Below are 22686 nucleotides of genomic sequence, written 5' to 3'. Positions count from 1 at the left end.
TCGCTGTTTCTGTGGCACTGGTGGCGTCACATGTAATTGAGTACTAATTACCAAGTGATGACAAATCACTAATTAATGGTTAATTACTGATTAATGCCTGAATACTAATTAACTGCTAATTAATGACGCTTAAGCTTCGCCTTTGGAGTGGAACGCGACAGCGCGTTGTAGCGCTGCCAGGGAGTCCACGGAACGCCACCACCCGTTCGGCGCGATGCCTTGCCCTTTGAACGCAACGCTTTTTGAGGAAAGGAAATGGCGCAGTAATTCTCTGTCATCTCGGTGGACACCTGAACCGCACCGTAGAGGAAGGGAGGAAGTGGGAGTGAAAGAAGATAGATAGAGAGGAGCCGTAATGAAGAAAATGAAAATTGTATTTGAGGAAAGGAAATTACGCAGTAACTGTGTCACAAAATTCAGGGGCGGGGGGGGGGGGCACTTTTTTGACCTAAAGTGTGGTCACTGATGTGTGGTTAAGATGTTAAGCTTCGCCCCTAAGAGTGGAACGCGACAGCGTCTTGCAACGCTGCCAAGGAGTCCATAGAACGCCATCGCCCATTCGGTTCTACGCCTCGCTCGTCCGTAAATTGGTTTTTGAGGAAAGGAAATTAAACCTCGCCGGAAGGGAATGGAGGAGGATGAGAGTGAGTGAAGACACCGTATTCACTAGACGCGCCTTTGTTCATTCCAAACCATCGAGCTGGCATGGCGGAGTGGATAGATGCTCGTCTCTCACGCCGAAGACCGGGGTTCGATTCCTGAGCTCGACCAATTTCTTAATCGGTTTTATTTATTTATATGGCCTGACTAGTAAAGCTAATTAGGCTAATTGGGTAATTAAGCAATTAACTAAGCTCAGTCCCACTTACTTGGAGCATCACTATACGATCCCTTCAATTGGTTGCATGGTTACTAGCCAAAGTACAATTGGCCGCGTTTGAAATTCGCGCACTGTGACGTCACGACCGTTTCCACCAATTGAAAAGCGTGACATTTTCTGTCGACAACTGCTGCTTACAACGATGCGACATTAAAGGCTTCCGCCTTAATATTTGCTCGTAACCGTGCTGGTGAGTCGGATGTCCTAAATTCCTTAGTGTATTTTGTTGCTAGCCGGCGTTATTGTTGTTCTAGCAATAAATGCCTTGTTTGTGTCAGCCAGTGTGTCGTTCCTTTGTTGCCGCAGAGAAAGGCCCGCCGTACGCTGTTGTGACTCTACCCCCCCCCCCCCCTAACTCTCTTTGTGTGTTCCCGTCACATCTGTATCCACACACACCTTTCCCAGAAGCAGTGTGGGGTTCTGCTAAAGTGGTGGTTCTCCGTGCATGCGCTCCCATGCGACCTCCTGAAAAGAAAGGTGGACCCGAACACGAGGGACGCATACGACTCCTGGATTCCACGTACCTCCACTTCTGCCTAACTGCCTCGACGTGTTTTTCCCGACTTCCCCTTAAACAGCACCCAACGCAGCAGTATTGACCCTGCGACTTTGTGTGTGCATCCGCCAGGGTGACATGACTCAACGCCTGCTACCACGTGCTGAGACGAGCGTCTGCCATTTTACCGCGCCTCGCTCTTTTGTCAACTGCGCGGGTGACGCCGCTGCAGGTGTTGGCCTTTGGGGCGTTTCCTTGAAACAAGATATGGGAACCACCTGGCCGGAAAGGACACTTCCCGGTATCCAAGTGCCTCAGCCAAGGAAGACGATGAAGCGGGGTGACGCCGCTGCAGGTGTTCGCCTGTGGGGCGATTCCTTGAAACAAGATATGGGATCCCCCTGGCCGGAAGAGAGACTTCCAGGAAACTTTACTCAAGTGGCTCAGCCGAGGAAGACCATTTAGCGGGGAACGCCCTTAAGGAGTACCCGGACGAAGTCCCTGCGATTGGTCGAAAAAGGCGGGAAGACCACAGGAGGTACTACTTAAAGGGCTCGACGCGTTCATCGAGGAGTGATTCCCTCAGCGTTTCCCTGAGACTTCTCACCTTTTACCCTGTTTGTCTTTGCTTGTAAATAACTTTGTAAATATGTGAATACAGTTTTTCTTTTACTTCTTCTACTCCCCGTGTCCGGCTCACGTTCCTTCCTCCGTCGGCACAGCGGAGGTGCTTCTGGACCCGATGCCTGGTGGAACACGCTACTAGCCCGGCAAAACATATCGACTCGTACGGGAGCGTACGCGACTACGGGGTGGGGTCCGCGCGGTTTTGACCTGTTTCAGCCGCGGTTAAACTGGGAGAACATATTTATCTCCCCAAGTAAACTCCATTTTGACACCTATGGGTATGAATTTTTTTAAGCGAATAAAGGAAGCGCTTTCATCTATACGCACTTCAAACTAATTTCTTTTACTTGACATTAATATGAAAAACCACAAACGTAAAACAAATCTTGGTAAGTTGAATATGTAAATACTTTTTGTCCTTACAGTAGAAATCGCAACCGGTTTCTCATGTCCTGCACAAGGTAGAGAAGATGACAAAATGTTTCTCAACGCAAGGATTGTAAACCATGTAAGAAAAAAAAATTATCTTGGGAAAGAGGCTTTTTGCGCATATTCATCCGCAAATTGAATGTGAGGGGGTCCAAGCAAATGTATGAAAGAAGGGTGTCGCACAAGGACAGTCATTTCAGGCAGGTCATTCAAACACACTGTTTTCATTAACAATTTTTTTTTGTTATTTGGGAACCAGCTCCTTATTTCGTCGATGTTCCGAGTTCGCCCTTCACTGCAGAGAATTCAGTAGATGGTTCTCTTGATGGCATTTTACGGCGAAAGCAGTGCTTTCTGATCTGCTGGAGACAGGCGAGATGGTAGGCACTAATCAGGCGTGCCACTAAGGTTTCCGGCTATAAAAATTCCACTCCCTCCCTCCCACAAGGTTCAGTACACCATGCAGTGATTTTTATAAGGACTGCTCGTCTTCCTTTTCTAAATATTTTTTTTCACAAATTCTGTGCGTCTGCATGTAATGTTAGCCTCCGGTTCTTCTGCACGAAGATAACTTCGCGTCAGACGCATAGCTTCACGCATATAACAATGGCTTTGCTTTCTTTACAAGGGGCCACAGAAGTGGCTTGCGCCAGTTGTACAGTCGCGAGCAAAATATATTAGCACAGAACACTGGCAAGCAGAATTGGAATATCTCACCTAGCGGCGCTGCGGTTCGCGGACCTGACTAACGGGCCATTTCCATGTCTGCAGCCTAGGGGGGAAGGCAGGAAGTAAGCTTTATCAAGCGTGCACCGCCCGAGCGTTGAAGTGCCGTCCCTACGTGACTGTGCAGGCGGCATTTATTTTGGCTTGGTTATCATGAGCAAAGATGGCTTCTTTTTCTTACTGTTTTTTTTTTATGTCCGCGATGGTCTGTCAAAAGGAACTCGCGGGAGCAATAGTTGATAGCGCTGCTTTTAGCCAGTAATTTTGCTGGTCCGTGGCAGCCCGCTGAACCCCGCTAATACTGTAGAATGGGAACGGCCCGGCACTCTCGTTACAAGCCTCTTCGCCACCCGCAGCGCCACACGTTGTCATTCCGGCGCTCTGGAGTTCCGTCATGTGTGCTAATCTTTTTTACCCGCGACTGTACATATACTGACGAAAGTCTGATGGCGCAAAACTATAAAGACGTGAACTATTCGCCAGGCGAGACTTCGCTAACCTATCGCGATCGCGCATTCGATTCAGTGCGGCGGGCACCACTTAAAGAATAGTGTGCAGCAGCAGTTTATTAGTAGGCCGCGACTTTCCATTCGCGCAGCGTGACCAATAAATAAATTGGTTTTTGCATACCTACGTGAAAAGTATTAGATTATGGCCACTGATTATTTTGCAAGTATATTGCTGTGCGTTCTCATATTCCCGAAACCATAATTACAATTGGCCATCATATGCGACTGTTTTAATGTCTCTTTTTCGCTTCTTTTACTCATCTACTGGCTACTTCTAGTGAAGATGAAAATCATTTAGTCGCGTTCCTTTCCGCTAATCACTATTATTTTTCGTGTATTGAAAACAGTGATTTCCCGGACCCAAAGCAATGCGGTATTCGTGAAATCTCTCTTCAAAATTGGGCAGCGCCAGCTGCGCCCCCGCACCGCTCGGAACAACCATTGAGGCAGCAGACGAAATCGACGACCCGTAAAACTCGCGTCCCATCGTTGTCTTTTCTTTTTAGAATAGCTTTTCCGCATAACGCATAACACGGACTCTCCTGATATGATGCAAAATTTTTTCAATTCAAGTTTATTTGAATCTATACATGTACAGATCACGAGTGTTCAGACAGAAAGCCAAATGAATTCGGCTGGATGGTATCTGTGCCCCCTACAGAAATGGCTCTATGAACAATAAAGTAAACACTAAGATACAGGAATGGAAAAAAAAGAATTGGTGAACATTCTTTTACAGAAACACATAGGAGTAAAAAAATCAACGATAGAATGCTGCAAGGAATTAAATTACAGAAAGCGTATAGTATAAAATGATACAAAATAAAACAGCTTTGAAATTCACTTGTATAAAAAATTGCTTACAAGCAATTCCGGAGCCCTCGACTACGGCGTCTCTCATAGCCTTAGTCGCTTTGGGACGTTAAACCCCATAAACCAACCAACCAACCTACAAGCAAAGAAAATTGGTTAGGCATTCATGGCGTCAATGTATACTACAGCAAAGCAAACAAAACAAAAAAAGGAATCCACAATGAGACCATTAAAAGGAGAGGTAGGTGGTTATTGAGTTTCTAATGAGTTTAACAAAGATGGCAGTCTATGGCGTAACATTTGTTGACCGTATTTAGTGCGCTCTTTAGGAAGGTGCCGTGTTTCTCTGTGACCTGCGTTATAAATTTACTATTGTTGTAAATGTACTATCGTCGTACTTATGTAGGCACACTGTGCGGCACCGCTTGCACGATGAGCTAGGGCGACCGCCGCCTGGGGGCGGGCCCCTAGATCCTGACGCAGGCCCTGCGGCAAGCCGACATCGAGGAGAACTGGTTGGAGCCGATGACGCAACGCTGCGACTGGAGCGTTCGCTGGGACCCGTTGACGCAGCGGGCACCGCCGTGGGACTGCATGTCTGCGAAGTACGGGTGCCTCAGCTGTCGCGGCGAGCACGTCTCGGCGGGCGGGGGTGCCTCGTCGCACTCCGGGCCCGGATACAGCCCGCATTGCCTGTGGCACTCGTCCCAGCTGTGGAACACGCCCCGGTGGCCAGCCGAGAGGCAGGTGCCTTGCGGAAAGCCCCACGCGACACACTTCTTGCCGTCGAAGTACCACGGCTCATACAGGACGTCTTGCCTGCACGAGGGACGGAGGAATGGCGGCAACGTGTATTGCCATCAAGAGTATGCGGTGTTCACCAGAGCAACGCATACCTCTGCACCTATGATCGCTCTATGCGCTCTCCCCATCTCAAGACTTTGTTAGGAGGTATATCCAACGCAAATAGAGTAAATAACGAAGAGGAACCATTCCACTAAGACTCTGAGTACATTGTGACGAAGACGAAGCTGGCCGCCACGTTACATTTGGTGTGAGGTGCTGGGGTCTCTTCATCGCCATCCTGGTCACGGAGCTTCGGCGTCCTGCGCCTGCCGTGGACGCCGGCCGTGAGTACCTGGTTCGCCCCTACCGACCTGAACCGCCCTCGACGCTCACTCCTGCCCCGTCCCCCGCCCGGACCACAAGACACGACGACCCAAGACCCAACCGACCCAAGACCCGACCGACCCAAGACCCTGCCCACACACGAGGACACCGCCCTCCTGCCCCTGCCGTTCGGTGCGTCCAAGGGCCTCGGCCTTCAGCTACTGGCACCCTACGGCCCGGATGCTTCGTGGACCAGGACTCATTCTCTCATCTTTCTCATCGTGGCGCCAGCACTGCACCATCTTCTACATATTGTTCGATCCTTCACTGAAGGCCATCGCCATTTCGCCGTCTGTTCGTCACCGATCGGGACGATCGCTCGGAGGCCCCGGGTAGTGTGACGAAGACGAAGCTGGCAGTGGCGCGGGACGGAGCGCTCGCGCTAGGCCAGCGGCCATTAAACCATCTCATAGCCATCGTTCACCACGCCTCATTCTTCGGCTGGCCGCCGCGTAACAATATGTATACCCGCCGCGATGGCGCAAGGGAGTACAGAGTTCAGGTTCCGAGTCTCAGAACGCGAGGTCAAAACGCAGCCATGCGGGATGCATTTCGGTGCAGGCGAAGTACAAGGATGAGATGTCAGTGCGCCTTAAAAACCCTTGGTGGTCTAAACGAATACAGAGCCTACCACTATGGCGTCTCATTGTCCATGTGCAGCTTCAAGATGTTAAACACCACATACCATGCAAACATCTGTATAAATGAATACAGCAGTCACCGACAAATCGTATGTGGCTTAACCTGAGCAGTAACCATAATTACGCAGTCTCAAATCGCCGCTGGTAACCTGCATGCACATCACCGATCATTGACGCATACAGAGAGCTGAGCTGGTGATCATGAGCATGTTGGCCTCCATCTTTCTCTCGTTTGCCTGCATCAGCAATCTGTGGTGCCGCAGCAGTCAGGCTAATCTTGGAGAGGCGTTCTATAGCATTTTTAATTCTTGCCTGTGGCTCGCCTTTAAAGATATACTGCATTAAACTGCGACTTTATGAAAAATCGACGAAGCTGGATTATGAAGGTGTGATCGCCAAAAATTTCAGTATTTATTTTAATGTACTTCTGTGCCAATGAAGTTATTTTGTAGGTTTTGTGAGCGCGCACCAGTTGCTGCTCGCCCAGGCGGGAGGCGTGCGTGACGTCATATGACTCGCGCTAGCCTGGTCCCGTCGCACCGTGCTCGCCTCGGTTCAGCTATCGCACCGGATGTTCAGAGTTGGCGGCATGGAAACATGAAATAGATCGGCAGTTGCACCTAGAAAGTCGCTGTGGGACTAATAATTATATTATTCAGACAGGGAAACAACGTTTGATACTTCTACAACCTCGTTGCCTCATATTGCAACGAAGATTAAAATGAGCCTTGAGTGTTAGCTGTGCATACTGTAAACCAACTTGACAAGATGCAGAAAAGTACTCCTGAATTAGGTATTAATACCCTTCCTTCGCCGAAAATAAATCAAAGCATCAGCTTCATTCGTTGCTCCAGCCATACAAAAAGAGCGGCCGAGGGGCCGGGATGAAACGGGGTTGGGGAGTGGGGAATGGGAAGTTATACATCACGTAGGCAGGGCGAACAGTAGAGTGAGAGTCCGGCATATAAAAGCCGCCAATTTAATTGCATGAGCACAGCGTAAAAGTATGCAGCACGAGGTTTTTATCATTCGAACACTCTTACCACGCTGCCAGACTTGCATGGGTAACTCCCATGAACGGGACCTCGCGCGATTTTCGTGGTATTAACCTCGTTAGCAAACTGTGAATGTTTTTACTTTCTGATGGTCTCGGGTATGAGCGGAGAAGCTCTCCACTCAGATTTCTTTATATTTACGAATGCTCGCATGAAAACACTAGTACACGATACATTAATTTTTAAACCCCTTCACGCATACATATTGTTACGAGGAAGCTACGGCGGAAGTCTATATTGGCGGCTGCTCTGAGATGGCCAGCACTCAGCTCAGACTCCGAGGGCCCAGCTACCCACTGTCACCGTCGTCGTCGTCCAGCGCACCGCCACTTCTTCGTTCACGAGTCGTTCACTGATTTCGTAACCAGTTCACCGGTAACACTATCCCCCTCGGCTGAAGGCAACGACCCGGTGCGTGTTAGGTGTGCGATATCGAGGGTGGGTGATAGGGCTTGAGGCGAGCCACATGAACGACTTCGGATGTCAGAGGAGCGGACGTCGACTTGGGGTGCAGCGGCGTGATTTCATACGTTACGTCGGTCACTGCCCGTAATACACGATAAGGACCTGTGTAGCGCGGCAGAAGTTTTTCACATAACCCTACACGATGGGATGGGAGCCACAGCAAGATGAGAGATCCGGCAGGGTGGCGCACATCGCGGTTAAGGCCATCGTAGCGGTGTTTTTGAGCCTCTTGGGAGGCGGAGAGCTTGTGACGAGCAACCTGGCGGGCGGCGTCTGCGCGGGCGATAGCGTCACGCGCATATGTAGTGGCAGGGCCGGCTGTGGGTAGCAGAGTGTCGAAGGGCATTAAAGGGTCTCGTCCAAAGAGAAGATAGAAGGGCGAGTAACCAGCGGTATCATGGCGCGAAGAGTTGTAGGTGAAGGTGACAAAAGGCAAGCTGATGTCCCAGTCCCGGTGGTCGTCGGATACGTACATGGCGAGCATGTCTGTCAGCGTGCGGTTGAGACGCTCCGTAAGGCCGTTCGTCTGAGGATGCTAAGCCGTGGTGAACTTGTGACGAACGGAGCACGAACGAGAGATTTCGTCAACAACTCGAGAGAGGAAGCAGCGGCTGCGGTCGGTAAGAAGTTGACGGGGAGCGCCATGGTGTAATATGACGTCGTGCAGAAGGAAGTCAGCGACGTCAGTGGCGCAGCTGGTTGGAATGGCGCGAGTGATCACGTACCGCGTGGCATAATCGGTGGCGACGGCAATCCACTTGTTCCCCGAAGAGGCCGCCGGGAAGGGCCCAAGTAAATCTAGCCCAACACAAGAAAACGGGTCGGTCGGGATGGGAATCGGCTGCAGGTGTCCGGACGGCAGGACAACGGGCTTCTTTCGGCGCTGACAGAGGTCGCAAGCAACCACGTAGCATTGGACGGAGTGGTACAGACCAGGCCAGAAGAAACGCCGGCTCACGCGGTCGTACGTACGGGAGACACCAAGATGACCAGCCGTAGGTGCGTCATGCAGTTGTTCGAGGATAGTGGAGCGTGGGTGTTGGGGAACAACTAGCAAGTGCTCAGCGTCATCAGGTCGCATGTTGCGGCGGTACAGCGTGTTCCCGTCCAGCAAAAACCGGGCCAGAGAAGTGTCGCGCCGGTCGGTGCTGAGGCGGTCGATGAGAGAGGTGAGGGTGGGATCCAAGCGCTGTTCGTCGGCAATGTGGGAGAGGTCGGACATGGAGAGGACACAGGCATCCGACTTAGTCTGTAGAAGAAGGGCGATCCACGGGATAGCGTGAAAGGCAGTCTGCATCTTGATGGAGGCGACCGGACTTGTGAACCACGGAAAAGGTGTATTCTTGCAGTCGCAATGCCCACCGGCCAAGACGGCCAGTAGGGTCCTTGAGAGAGGAGAGCCAACACAGGGCGTGGTGGTCGGTTTTAACAGTGAATGGGCGGCCGAACAAGTATGTGCGGAATTTTTCAATGGCCCAAACAAGAGCCAGGCACTCGCGTTCTGTGATGGAGTAATTCTTCTCTGCGGAAGAAAGAAGACGGCTGGCGTACGCAATCAGGCAGTGCTGGTAGCGTTGTCGCTGAGCAAGGATGGCGCCAATTCCGTGACCACTTGCATCGGTGCGAAGTTCAGTCGGGGCAGACGGGTTGAAATGGGCCAATACAGGAGGGTAGGTGAGGACGGCGATAACGTTGGAGATTGCAGTAGCCTACTCTGGTCCCCACGAAAAAGGAACGCCTTTGTGAAACAGATTCGTGAGAGGGCGAGCGACGGCTGCGAAGTTCGGGACGAACCGGCGAAAGTAGGAACAGAGACCGATGAAGCTGCGGACAGAGCTGGGCGAGCGCGGACAGGGAAAAGCACTGACGGCACGAACTTTATCAGGGTCAGGTTGTATGCCACTCGCATTCACCAAATGACCGAGGACTTTAATTTCGCGGCGGCCGAAAGTACATTTTTTTTAGTTGAGTTGACCTGCGCGGCGGAAAAGTGCGAAGATGGACGAAAGGCGAAGCAGGGGTTTCAAAAGAGGGCGAGAAAACAATTACATCATCTAAGTAACAAAGACAGGTCGTCCAGTTGAAGCCCCGGAGTAACGAGTCCATCATCCGTTCAAATGTGGCAGGGGCGTTACAAAGGCCGAAGGGCATGACCTTAAATTGGTAAAGGCCGTCAGGGATGACGAAAGCTGTTTTCTCGCGGTCTCTTGCGTCAACAGAGATTTGCCAATACCCGCTACGAAGGTCGATGGAAGACAAGTAGCGGGCGCCATGTAAACAGTCCAGGGCATCATCTATGCGCGGAAGGGGATAGAAGTCTTTCTTCGTGACCTTGTTGAGATGACGATAGTCGACGCAAAACGGCCAACTTTGGTCTTTCTTTTTCACGAGCACGACAGGAGATGCCCAAGGGCTGTTGGAAGGCTCGATGATATCGTTGGCCAACATCTTGTCGACCTCCCGCTGGATGACCTGGCGCTCTGGTAGCGACACACGATAAGGCCTCCGGTGTATAGGTCTTGCATCGCCGATGTCAATACGGTGAGTCACTACCTATGTTTGGCCCAGAGGAGCAGAAGCGAAGTCAAAAATGTCTGTGTAGGACACCAAAAGGTTGTGAAGATCCTGTGCATGCTCGGGGCTCAGGTCAGAAGCAATCATCGCAGAAATGGATTGCGGGACGTTGGCCGGGATGTCGGGTGCTTCAGAGACAGTAGAAGGCGGTCCAGGTGAGAGAGCAGTGACGGTACAGTCGGTGAGAGAAGACAAAGTAGCAAGCGATATGCCTGCAGGTAGAACTTGTGGTGACAAGATGAAGTTGAGGACAGGAGGGTAGGTGCTATTCTTGGTAACGCTCACGATGAGGTGCGGAAGAACAACATTGCGGGAGAGAACGACATCGGCGAGTGGGCAGGCAAGATAGCCCCATCAGGAACCGCAGGAAGTGGTGACATAAGCCGATAAACGGCAGAGTCGGGGGGCAGGCGAGCGTACTCGGTGGAGCGAAGGCGGCGCGTGGAGCTTGAGGGTGGGTCGGCTGAGCTGAGAGGCAGGTCCAATCTTAGAAGGCCCCTGGAGCAGTCGATAAGGGTACAGTGAGCGGTTAGAAAGTCTAGACCAAGGATCACATTGTGAGGGCAGTGTTCGAGGATGGTGAACAAAACTGGGATATGATGATCGGCAAGAGTGATGCGGGCAGTGCACAGGCCAGTGACGGCAGCAGTGCTGCCATCGGCAACGCGAACGGTGGGCGAAGCGGCAGGGGTCTGGACTTTTTTGAGGTGACGGCAAAAGGATGAGCTGAGAACCGAGACTTGGGCACCGGTATCAATGAGGGCAGAAACAGGAACACCGTCCACAAAAACATCGAGCAGATTACAGGGCGAAGGCTGGGTCAGTAGAGAATTTTCAGGTCGGGGCACGAATGCAGCATCACCTCCGGAGCTGCACTGGCTAGTTTCCCGCGAAGCGGCCGGCAGAGGACGGTGAGTAACTGCAGTGCGGAAGAGGTGAGCGGAAACGGTGGGCTGTCGGGGAGGGAGAGCGGCTGGTTCCACGAGGAGGCGGTGGGGACTCGGCGCTGGGTGGGTCATTCCGAGGCGTGAAGCGACGGGGTCCATAGTCATAACGGCTGTCGACGTAGGGCAAAGGTCGGGGAGGTGCGGACCAACGGCTGCGGCAGTGGCGAGAGATGTGGCCTACGCGCGAGCACATGAAGCAGATCGGCCTGTCATCAGGGGTACGCCACTCATCTGGATTGCGATATCTTGGGTAACTTGGGGCGAAGGTGTTGCGGACCGTAGCGGTAGCAACCACGGGAGACATGGGGCTCGCACTCTGAGGTTCCACGGGACGATGGCTGGAGGGCATGTCCCAGTTGGCGACCTCCTGACGGACGACAGCTTGAATAAGGGATATTGTGGCCAGGGTGTTGCCCGACAAGGGCGCGTTTGTCGTAACAGGAGCCAGGGCCTCCAGTTCATGGCGCACGATGCGAGTCACGTTGTCTGTGTTTGAAGGGTGCCTCAGTGTCGGCAGATCCTTGCACGTGGAACTTGCAGCTGTGTTAGGCAGGCGGTCAAAGTGGTGTGCAATGCGCCGGTGCTTGGCCTGCTAGAAGCGTCGACACACCTGCAGAACGGAGTCACCCGTAGAGCAGTCCCGGCATAGAAGGTGGAAGGCATCGTCGGCAATGCCTTTAAGAATGTGACCTACCTTATCGTCTTCGGTCATGTCGGGATCGACCTTTCGGCACAGTGCCAAGACGTCTTGGATGTATGTAATATATGATTCAGTGGCCGTTTGGGCGCGAGCTGCAAGTTCTTTTTTGGCAGCAAGCTGACGGCCAACTGGTTTCCCAAACAGGTCGCGGAGCTTCTGTTTGCAGACATCCCACATGGCAATCTCTTCTTCGTGGGTTTTGAACCAGACGCTTGCACCAGACGCTTGAACCAGACGCTTGAACCAGACGCAGATAAAATATCACATTGGCCAGCATCAGCGTGGCGTCCCACCTGTTGTGCTGGCTAACACACTCATAAAGGGAGAGCCAGTCCTCAACGTCCACGACATCTGTACCGCAGAATGTACCCGGGTCGCGAGGGTGGGCTACAACGACAGTTGGCGTGGCAGGCGCAGACGGAGGGGCCGGGTCGGTAGTCAGCTCGATGGTTCGGAACGTCGTCTCGTCGGCTGGTCGGGTCAACGGCATGTCGGCTCGAACTCCCGGCACCTCCACCAAAAGATTATACCGGGATGTTACGGCGGTAAGTCTATATTGGCGGCTGCTCTGAGATGACCAGCACTCAGTTCAGACTCCCGCGGCCCAGCTACTGTCACAGAAGTGGCGGCAGCCTGTAAATTACTTTTGTTTGTATACAACTGATGCGTCCGCGTTTCTTTGTATGTGTTTCGGGAAGAGCAAGAATGCATGCACGCTTTTTTCAGTTATTCAGACAACTCCTGGCATTGCGAAAGCGGAGGCGGCTCAAAGTCGGCCCCGATCTGCCTAAGTCTTGTGCTGACAATTAGCAGGAAAGAAGTTGCGGCCTACGTGACTAGCTACGTGACTAGATGAAGTTGCAGCGGTTGTAACAAGAGCGAAAGCAAAGGAGCAAAACAAGAAGTTCCAAACGCTTAAAACCCCCGGCGTCGCAGTGGAGCCACCCAGGAAGAGTTATGCAGAGGAGCAAGCAGAGGACCAGTCGCTCAAGCACTGCTTCTCCCAAATTGGCAAGAAACTGACGTGTAGGGATTCGGAAGGCAAAATAGTATTCCAGAAAGAGGATGAAGTACTGTACCGAATCTACACCGAGAAAACTGGGCGGATCGTGCGGCAGCTCGTCGTTCCAAAGTGTCATCGAGAGGCGGTGCTGAAAACTGCGCACGAAGGAATAATGGCCGGACATTTAGGCGCCCAAAAGACGAAGGACCGGATTTTGGAAGATTTTTTCTGGCTGGGTATCACCGCGGACGTGAAGCGATTTGTCGCCTCCTGTGACATCTGCCAGAGGACAATTCCGAAGGGCCGGGTCGCCCGGGTACCGCAGGGGAGGACGCCGCTCATCGAAACGCCATTCAAAAGAGTGGCCATAGACATTGTGGGCCCCATCCAGCCCCCTGCCAAACATCGCAACCGGTACATCCTGACCTTAATGGATTATGCAACCCGGTACCCAGAGGCCGTAGCGCTGCCGAGCGTGGAAACTGAGAGGGTCGCTGAGGCACTGGTCGAAATGTTTTCTCGATTTGGAGTCCCTAACAAAGTCCTAAGCGACCGGGGCACCAATTTCACTTCCGAATTGATGAAGGAGGTGGCCCGACCTCTCTCCATACGCTCATGAAGTCAATAGAAGGAACGCCGACCAAAAGGTTGTTGTTTAATATGAACGCGAAGACGTCTCCATACGCCAGCTTCACACCACGCCGTACCACCCCATGGCGAACGGGATGGTCGAAAAATTCAACGGCGGCCTGAAATTGATGTTGAAGAGAATGTGCGCCGAAAAGCCGCGAGACTGGGACCGCTATCTGGCGCCATTGCTCTTCGCATACAGGGAAGTCCCACAGGCAAGTTTGGTCTTTTCACCCTTCGAGCTTTTGTATGGGCGGTACGTGAGGGGACCACTGGCCATTTTGAAGGAGCTCTGGACAAACCATCACCTCGACGAGGAGGCGAAGACCACATACCAGCACGTCTTTGACCTCCTTAATCGACTGAAAGACACGTGCAAGCTAGCGCACGAGGAGCTCGAAAAGGCCGGGGCGCGCTACGCAAAACTGTACAACCGGAAAACCAGAGCGAGGATGTTTGATCCGGGAGACAAGGTCCTGATTTTGCTGCCTACGGACAACAACAAGCTGCTGCTTCAGTGGAAGGGGCCCTTCGAGATCAAAGAGAACAAAGGAGAGGCTGACTACGTTATCGAGACAGCCGGAGGGAGGAAGATTTTTCACGCCAACCTGTTTAAAAAGTACGAAGAGCGGGAAAGCCAGCCAATAGAACGCGTGTGCGACGCGATCTGCGGCGTCACCGAATCGGACAGCGAGGGAGCCATTCCTGTTCCGGCGCTTGAACAGTCAGAGGGCGAGCGAGATGTGAAGCTTTCCAATGATTTGACGGCGGATCAACGGAGACAGCTCCGAGAAGTGATTTCAGAACAGTCTGGCATCTTCTCCGACGTCCCGGGCAAGACGGATTGGGCCGAGTGCCGGTTAGAGCTCACTACCCGAACTCCGGTCCTCATAAAACAATACCCACTTCCGTTTGCGACGAGAGAAGCCGTAGAAAGAGAGATGCAGCAGATGGAGCGACTGGGAATAATCGAGAAGTCCCAGTCACCCTACAATTCACCGGTCCTCTTGGTGAAGAAACCTGACGGCACGAACCGGCTTTGCATTGATTTCCGACGCCTTAATGACGACCTGGTTGCCGATTCGGAGCCAATGCCCAGAGCGGACGCGGTCTTCGCTGCAGCTGAAGAGAAGAAATACTTCTCAAAGGTAGACTTTGCCAAAGGATATTGGCAAATCCCATTGACTGAGGAGTCCAAGCCCAAGACGGCGTTTTTAACGACATCGGGTCTCTTTCTATTCCGTTTTATGCCCTTCGGCATAAAGACTTCCCCGGCAGTATTTTCAAGATTGATGCAAAGATTGGTGGAGGCAATTCCCGGAGTGCAGCACTATTATGAGAATGTCCTCGTTGCCAGTGCTACGTGGAAGGAACATCTTTCTTCGCTGAGGCAGCTGTTTGCGAGAATCGAGATGTCCGGCCTGACATTACGACCAAGCAAATGCGAATTCGGGATGGAAAGCTTGGGATGGAAAGCATCGAGTTCTTCGTGCACCGCATTGGCAGAGTTGAGCTCACACCACTCGGGAAAATGCTCGACAAGATACAGGCGGCGCCAACTCCTCGAACAAAGCGTCAAGTACGCGCTTTCCTTGGCTTGTCGGGGTATTACCGCGACTTCATACCCGACTACGCAAGAATAAGCGAGCACCTCACCTAGCTGACGAGAAAGGGAGAGAGGAACGTCGTAAGGTGGACGCCGGCCCATCAGGAAGCCTTCGAAGAGCTCAAGCGTCGGGTCTCAAGCCCTCCGATACTACGGCTGCCAGACTTCTCCAAACAGTTTGTGCTGCGCACGGATGCCTCTGATACCAGCCTTGGCGCGGTACTAATGCAGCGGCATGACGGAACGCTTCACCCGGTGGCATACGCGAGCAGAAAATTGCTCCCCAGGGAAGCAGCATACAGCACAATCGAGAGGGAGAGCTTAGCGTTAGTTTGGGGAATACAGAAGTTTTCCACCTACCTGTATGGGGTGCCGTTCTTAGTTCAGACGGACCACCAACCACTGAGCTACATCCAAAGAGCGAAACAGCTAAACAGCAGAGTCCTGCGCTGGAGCTTGCTGCTCAAAGAATATCAGGTCACCGTCGAGCATATAAAGGGCAAGGACAATGTCGGTGCTGATTTTCTTAGCAGGCTGTAGATTTGTCGCGCGCTATTAATTTTCGCTATTAATTCATTCATGTATTATGGTGCATGTGTACACGCTGACTTGAATTGTGTGCTAGTTTTATATAACTGGTTATGTCACGCGCTGTATATCTGTGCACAGGCCTGCTCGCCGACTTCTGTGGGTCTGGAATATTATCGGATAATATTCCGAAAGTGGGGGGCCGTGTCACGGAAGTGGCGGCAGCCTGTAAATTACTTTTGTTTGTATAAAACTGATGTGTCCACGTTTCTTTGTATGTGTCTCGGGAAGGGCAAGAATGCATGCACGCTTTTTTCAGTTATTTAGACAACCCCCTTGCATTGCGAACGCGGAGGCTTTGGTGTTTTGTTTTTATGCCAAGCATATTACTAGAGCTACACTACAGCCCGTCGAGCGCGGCGGTGGAGCTACCATTGACCACGTGACCACGTGACGTCTAGCGTGACCACGTGACACTACGTGACAACATGACGTCACAGCAGTGGAGCTACCATTGACCACGTGACCACGTGACGTCTAGCGTGACCACGTGACACTACGTGACAACATGACGTCACAGCAGAGGAGAGATGGGCTGCCGGCTCGCGCGGTAGGCCGCGGCGGTGGAGGCTCCACATCAAAGGCGCTGCAGCTGACCACGTGACGCTACAGCAGCGGTATAAAGCTGAGCTTGCCTCGCTCTCCGGGCACTTACGAGGCGACCAGGTGTTGGGATGCCGCCTAGAAGCAGGGCTGATTTGAACGAAAAGCGAAAGCTTCAGCGTGCCACAGAGACCATGAAGAGCGGGATGAACGTCTGGCTAAGCAGCGTGCTCAATATGCAGCTCGGCGACAACGTTCTACAACAACTGAAGAACGAAGCGAGGAACTTTACCAAGCCTAGCCATCAATATGCTTCGCATCTGACTAGGCTTAACCTTAGCTAAGCCTCAGCCATTTTTTTTGGCGCCGACGCTGTGGCGCCGCGAGTTCTCGCTCGCTAGCACCCGAGGGCTTTAAAAGGGGGCCGTATGGAAACGAACTTCAGTCCGCTCGTCGGTGGATACGCTGCCGGCGCGAACTCCCGGGTCTCCGAGCCGCCACACCGCATCCTCGAAACCGCAAGCTGCCCTGGACAGACGTCGCCTTCGGGGGCCGCACTGACTGCGTGTTTGGGGATGGACTGCAGCCGCGCTTCCCGGTTGACTATGTTTGTTCACCTTCCAACTTTTGATCGACTGTATCTAATTGGCCTCTCAATTGTATTCTGACCTGTGTAGAAATATTCAATGTATAACTTAATTCAGTGTGTTTACTGCTATTTGCTTTCCACAATTGTTTTGTAGAATGTAAATTACATGTCTGTGAAAGCTGCCACATTTTTCAATCCAAGCTATAAACGTTGTTTTGTTGTTGTTGCCTCTTAACACGCCTCGGTCTCAGTCACTACGTTTGCTTACCGGCTACGCCGGGCATCAAACGGCCACCCCCTCATTGTCCGGACTCGGTGATGATGTCGCGTAGTCACTGAACCCGTGACAGTGCTCCTTGAAAATTTTGCCAGCGAGTTGCAGCATCTCTCGCCAAGGGCGTGGCTGCACCAGATGCTCCCCTACGTTACCTTTGCTTATAACAAAGTGACTCAGAGAACAGCCCGCTTTTTCCCGTTCCATATTTTTACAGAAGTGCAGATGACGTCGATCCGATGCTTCTGTGCGCTGGTGACGACAGCACACTACACGCGGGCAGCTACGCCGAAAGAGCCATTAAGCCCGTCAGCTCGTTTGCTTGCGCATCAAGACACGAAAACACGGGCTCCCGAAATTACAACCTCCGCCCTTGGGTAGTGCCCTATAAAGAGGTGAGGGCGTGTGGGTGAGGGCCCCTGTAAGCCAAAAATGGTTGTCCGAAATACAGTTTCTCCGCTATTAAGGAACGTATAAAGTCTTCCGGCGCGTCGGAAACGTGAATTATAAAGTCGTTCGTGATGGAAGTGCGCCCGTCGGCGACTACGAACTGATATTGTTCATAGTGATGGTTCAACAGCGCAAACACACAGAGACAAAGAAGGAGAGCAGACACACACAGCGCTGAACTTACAACTGATTTTTTATTAGGAAGAAGCATGTCATTATATACACACACGAAAACAACACACATGAAAAAACAGCGCATATGCGCAATGTCAACAATCTCATAGTACTAAAAAAGGTAAAAACCGCTTTAAAAGCACGTGTGTATCCACAAAACCACTATCCACTGTGTAGCATTTTCATTTCCCTTACAGATAATGTTACAGATGGTGCACTCACGCACCCTTTATATTTCCTTTTAATGTGAAAGGCTTCAGCAATTTCCCTAGTGCGCTGGCCAGAATGACGAAACAACACATCAGTATCACCAAAAAACGGCGTGCATTTGCATGTGAAACAATGCTTTGCTAGGTTTGTTTCCTTGTTCTTTAAAGACTTAGCGTGCTCCATGAGCCGCACATTAATACAGCGGCCAGTCTGGCCGATGTAGGTTAGGCCGCAGGACAAGGGGATCTGATAAACTACGGCAGTCTTACAGGGAACATATCTTGTCGTATGATTGATGTCGCAAGCATCTCTTCTGCGCCCCTCATGCCTTCTTTGAACCGCCGCTCCCACTCTTTCTAGCTTGTTAGGAGCAGAAAACAGAACTTCTACCCCATGCTTGCTCCCCACTTTCTTAATCCGGTGCGACAGCGCGTGGACATACGGCATAACCACTATCTTTCTTCTTCCTTCTTCCGATCCCTTCTGCTGCCCAGACGTGTTTGCAGGCGATTTCAGTGCACGGAGGACTTTGCCTGCACTCGAGACAAGCACTGAATCCGGGAAACCAGCTTCCCTACATCTGTTTGCCTGGGCTAAGAGACTAGACATCATTTTATGACCACAAGATTTCTTCACTGCCATGCCTAAGCATCCCGTAACAATACCACTTTTTACGATCTTAGAATGAAAGGACTTGTAATTTAAAAGGGGCTTTTCACTCCTAGGCGAATACTGCCAACAGACATGATTGGGTTCGAAAGACAACTTTAAATCAAGGAATTGCAAGTCTGTGTCTTTGTCTGTGTGTGTTTGCGCTGTTGAACCATCACTATGAATCTACACCAACTAGCCCAATCTGCAGTTCTGCTACAGTTGATATTGTTCCTTCGGGTGGTTTAAAATCGCAGCTCTCGCGTGACTGCAGTGCTCTTCATTCCGTATTTTCAACTGCGCTCTCGCTCTCTGCATGCTAGTCTTAACTTTTGTGGGGTTTCCCGCCCTTATCGACGGTATTTTTCAACTTTCCTCTGTGGTCTTCCTGTCGACATTTGTTTTTTTTTGCTTTTCTCTTTTTTGTAAATACTTTGTTCCTCATCAACACGCTGCTTTTCTTTTACGGTGGAGCGACTACTGCCATTCGCCTCACCAGCTCTACCTTCGCGCTGATTCAAGACGACGACTAAGAGGAGAAAGTCGCCTTAGAAGCGGTTGGGCTGGGCTAGGTTTTTGGGAAGGAACTCGGCCGCTTAAAGGTTTCCGTCTACGTCTGCGGCCGCCATTCTTCTGCTTCGCCACAATATTGATGACCACGCTTTTGCACACGTGCCACAGATTTCTCTGTCTTCCACCCCCAAGCTTGCATGTTTTGAGCATATGGGGTTCTATAAAATGCACGCTACCAGTATATACCTGGGGAACCCGCGCTGAAGTTCGACGCGTCGATTGCAGCGCCGTAAAAAACACCCATCGAGAGCAGCAAGCAGATTTCGTTGCACTCGGTGAGGTACCTGAGCTGCGCCGAGAGAAGCTAGGCAATAAATGCTATCTGCCGAACGCGGGCATCAAATCGTTTAGAGTGTGCTCGAGAGTTTGTAGCCGAGCAAGCGGCCGAGATCGCCAATTTTTAGTCGCCAAATAAAACAACTGCAGTGCCGCATGTGCCACGCGGATTCTCTATACCTTTATCTCACCTTCCCCCCAAAACAGCTACCAGAATGACTTGCTTAAGAGACTGAGACGTGTGCGTCGATCGATACGGCCAGTAAGGCACCCGTTTTGAAGAATGGCATTGTCCTCCAGCTGCCGTCGTGAACACGTGCCGTTTGTTCCTCTCAGCTAGACCACCCGATAAGATTATTTTTGCGCTCCCCCGACAAAAGAATAATCCCGTGAAAGGGCGGGTACTGAGCCAGCGAGAATTAAGGAACGAAGAGTTATGAGGACAACCAGCCAGTAACTTGTTATAGAGGCGCTGGTAAGACCTTAACGCATATGCTTCTGAAAATGCGGCACCTGATTTCATATTATCTGATATATTTTTGTACGCATTTTTTTTTCCATTCTGGGCGCGCTTGACCGTGCTTCTTCTGAGATAAATACTTCCGCATCTTTCATAAAATGTATGCCGGATGACAAAGCATAGAATGATAGAGTACCTCTGAGTGACGCCTTGAGTACATTGCGCCCGGCAGAGGGCTTGACGCCAGTCATTAGATCAAACCACCCATAAATACGGCCTGAATGGGATGAGATGTATCAGCAGCAGCACTCGGAAGTGCAATTTTAAGCCGCACATCTACTTGTGGGCAACGGAAACAGCTGTGCCAGGAAAGTGATTGCGTTTGTTAACTTATCGAGATGGGTGTGCACTTCCTTACGCCGACGAACGCCGGCTAACCATCGCCGCTCAGTACCACAATTCGGCTCCTCAATGGCGGATATCCAGATGTCAAACCTGCAATATCTGCTGCGTGGATTCCCTGTAGAGCAACTGCTGCCCTTGGACGAAGAGAACTTGCCGTGGTTGCCGCGACTTCGGGAACTGCCGCCCTCCGATGTTCACGGTGCGTTATGCGAAGCTGTCCAAGCTGCTGAGAGCGACGAATTCCGTCTCCGGCGGATAGCATGTCTGCGCGGCTGGATGGCGCAGCGCAAGCGCATAGTTGTGTGGCGGGTCTTCCGTCTTAGGACTTCGCCTACTTTTGGTGAGTGTGCCGCGCTGCTGAGGCGCATTGCGGCTGCCTTGGCAGTTGGCGAACGCGAAGCAACTATTGAGTGGACAGTGCACAGGGGTGTGTTCACTGCCTGCTTGCTGATCAAAGAGCCAGACTGCCCGACAGAGACGTACTGCGTCGTGTATGTAGCTCTGTGGCCGGGGGATCCTTTGCTGGCCGTCGACTACCTGCGGTTCTCCATTCGGCAGCGATTGATGACAGCTCTACACGCAGCGCTGGGATACGATCCATGGTTGCTGGTATGCGTGAATCAAGACAACATTGACAACGTCTACAGCGACGGCTATCTTGCCCTGTGTGAGGTGGCACACCTCCACCTGTGATTCCATGCAACATGTAATTCTACGGCCGATGCGTGCGCTGGAAGTTCTGTCTCCTCGTCAATTGAAGAAGGCAAGTGTACGACATAATTTAGGTTTCTTCTCAAGAACCTTTCAGCTGTGAAATAATGTTAATAAAGTTTAGAAAATATACATTACGGTTTAATATAGTAGTTCCATTATTTTCATATTAATTATTACAGAACTCTTTAGGGACACTTTTGAACATGTTGATGTGGAATTTAAAAAAAAAATTCAGAAATATACACAGTCGTCCACATCCAGCCTGAACATTACTTCATGCCGCCGCCATAACGCGGAACGCCTCTCGCTGATTCTTGTGGAACTATAGTGCAGATGCGATGAGAGCCGGTGGCAGGTCCTCTGGATTCGTCGTCGGCTTCAGCCTGCTACTACAGCTGCTGGGGGCCGAGGCAAGCGCAGCGACCGACTGTAGCGGCCGACAACGCTGGTGCATCCGCCTTCTGATTTCCCATGACCACCTGGATTTGATGGCATTTTGGAATTTTTTTTAGCCACAGAGACAGGTTGTTGTTGTTGCCTGTAATTGTTTTCTTCTCGTTGAGCGTTTTTCTTTGACTCTACAATCGCTTAGCCGTGTTTTGCTGTGAAATAAAGACGCATTTTGTACTTATAAACTTCGTTCCTCCCTTCCGCGTTTGGCTGCGTGACAGTGAGATTTTACTGGTATCTGGCCTTCAGTGATAAAGTTCAGTGTTTGCGTCAGCGCTGCTTGCACTGTCATGGTTGCTCATGCCACTGGGCTCTTGGCGTATTGGATTGTATGCAATATGACCCATTTGAAAAGGAAAATTTTTTCCGTAGTTGAGCCCTGGTCCTGCGTTCTTGTGTCTCTCTTTCGTTCTTCTTGGTTCGCCCTACTGCTTTCCCCGATTGTGCTGAGCTGGGCGAGTTCGGCTCGTCTGTGTCTTCTTCCGTTGTACTCATCCCTTTGTATCCAAGGTATCCAATTTTCCAAGGTATCCAAACGCTATGGGAAGAAATTCGGAACGCCCCGAGGTGCCATTAGCAGAGGCGAGCGCTTGGGAAGAGTCAGCCGAATGTAGTAAAAGCGCCTGGTATCAGCCGGTCGAATGTGCAGCGTGTCTCTTAGCGCACAGAGCGCTCTGAAACGAACAGCATCAGATACTATCAGCCTCTCTAATAAACGAACAAGCAAAATGTTTACTGTGAGATTCGCTGCAAACGCTGAGCATACTGCATGCAGTTAACGTCACGTGGATCGCTCCGAACATTCCAAACAAAGCGATAACTGCAGAAAACAACCGGCGGCCGTGCGCAGCTTAAGGAACATACTTAGAGATGACGGTGACCCAGTCGTGTGCTTCGTGCGCATTCTGCCACTCTCGTGGAGTTTGCCGACTCGTTCCGTGAGAGCGCACTGATCTACTGAGGGAACAGTTGTAGCTCGAGTGATATAATTAAAATAACACACAGTACAGTTTCTTGCTCTCTGCAAACTGTTGAGACCGCCGATAATATTTTGTCTC

The 22686-nt window shown here is 51.4% G+C and overlaps 1 protein-coding gene across 1 annotated transcript; it reads right to left on the bottom strand.

Moving 5' to 3' along the window:
* Positions 1-4947: 4947 nt before the first annotated feature.
* On the bottom strand, positions 4948-6882 carry LOC149327452 (uncharacterized). Its single transcript, XM_089564885.1, has 2 exons — positions 6860-6882; positions 4948-5299 (listed from the first exon to the last, which is right to left on the bottom strand). The coding sequence occupies exons 1-2, from the start codon at positions 6880-6882 to the stop codon at positions 4948-4950; spliced, it is 375 nt and encodes a 124-aa protein (XP_089421011.1).
* Between the last annotated feature and the right edge of the window lie 15804 nt (positions 6883-22686).

The sequence above is a fragment of the Amblyomma mixtum genome, chromosome 10 (assembly GCF_055824585.1).
Source record: "Amblyomma mixtum isolate Tamu chromosome 10, ASM5582458v1, whole genome shotgun sequence".
NCBI classification, from domain to species: Eukaryota; Metazoa; Arthropoda; class Arachnida; order Ixodida; family Ixodidae; genus Amblyomma; species Amblyomma mixtum.
The sequence above is the reverse complement of the archived record's forward strand: the minus strand, read 5'-3'. Positions and strand labels throughout refer to the sequence as shown.

What these genes read in the sequence shown, in the direction of transcription:
- LOC149327452 (XM_089564885.1), bottom strand. Translation starts at nt 6,882, where the DNA reads ATGCCGCCAACTCTGAACATCCG. An exon ending in CCGCCAACTCTGAACATCCG is followed by an intron (nt 5,300 to 6,859) that starts GTGCGATAGCTG and finishes TCCCTCGTGCAG; the next exon opens with GCAAGACGTCCTGTATGAGC.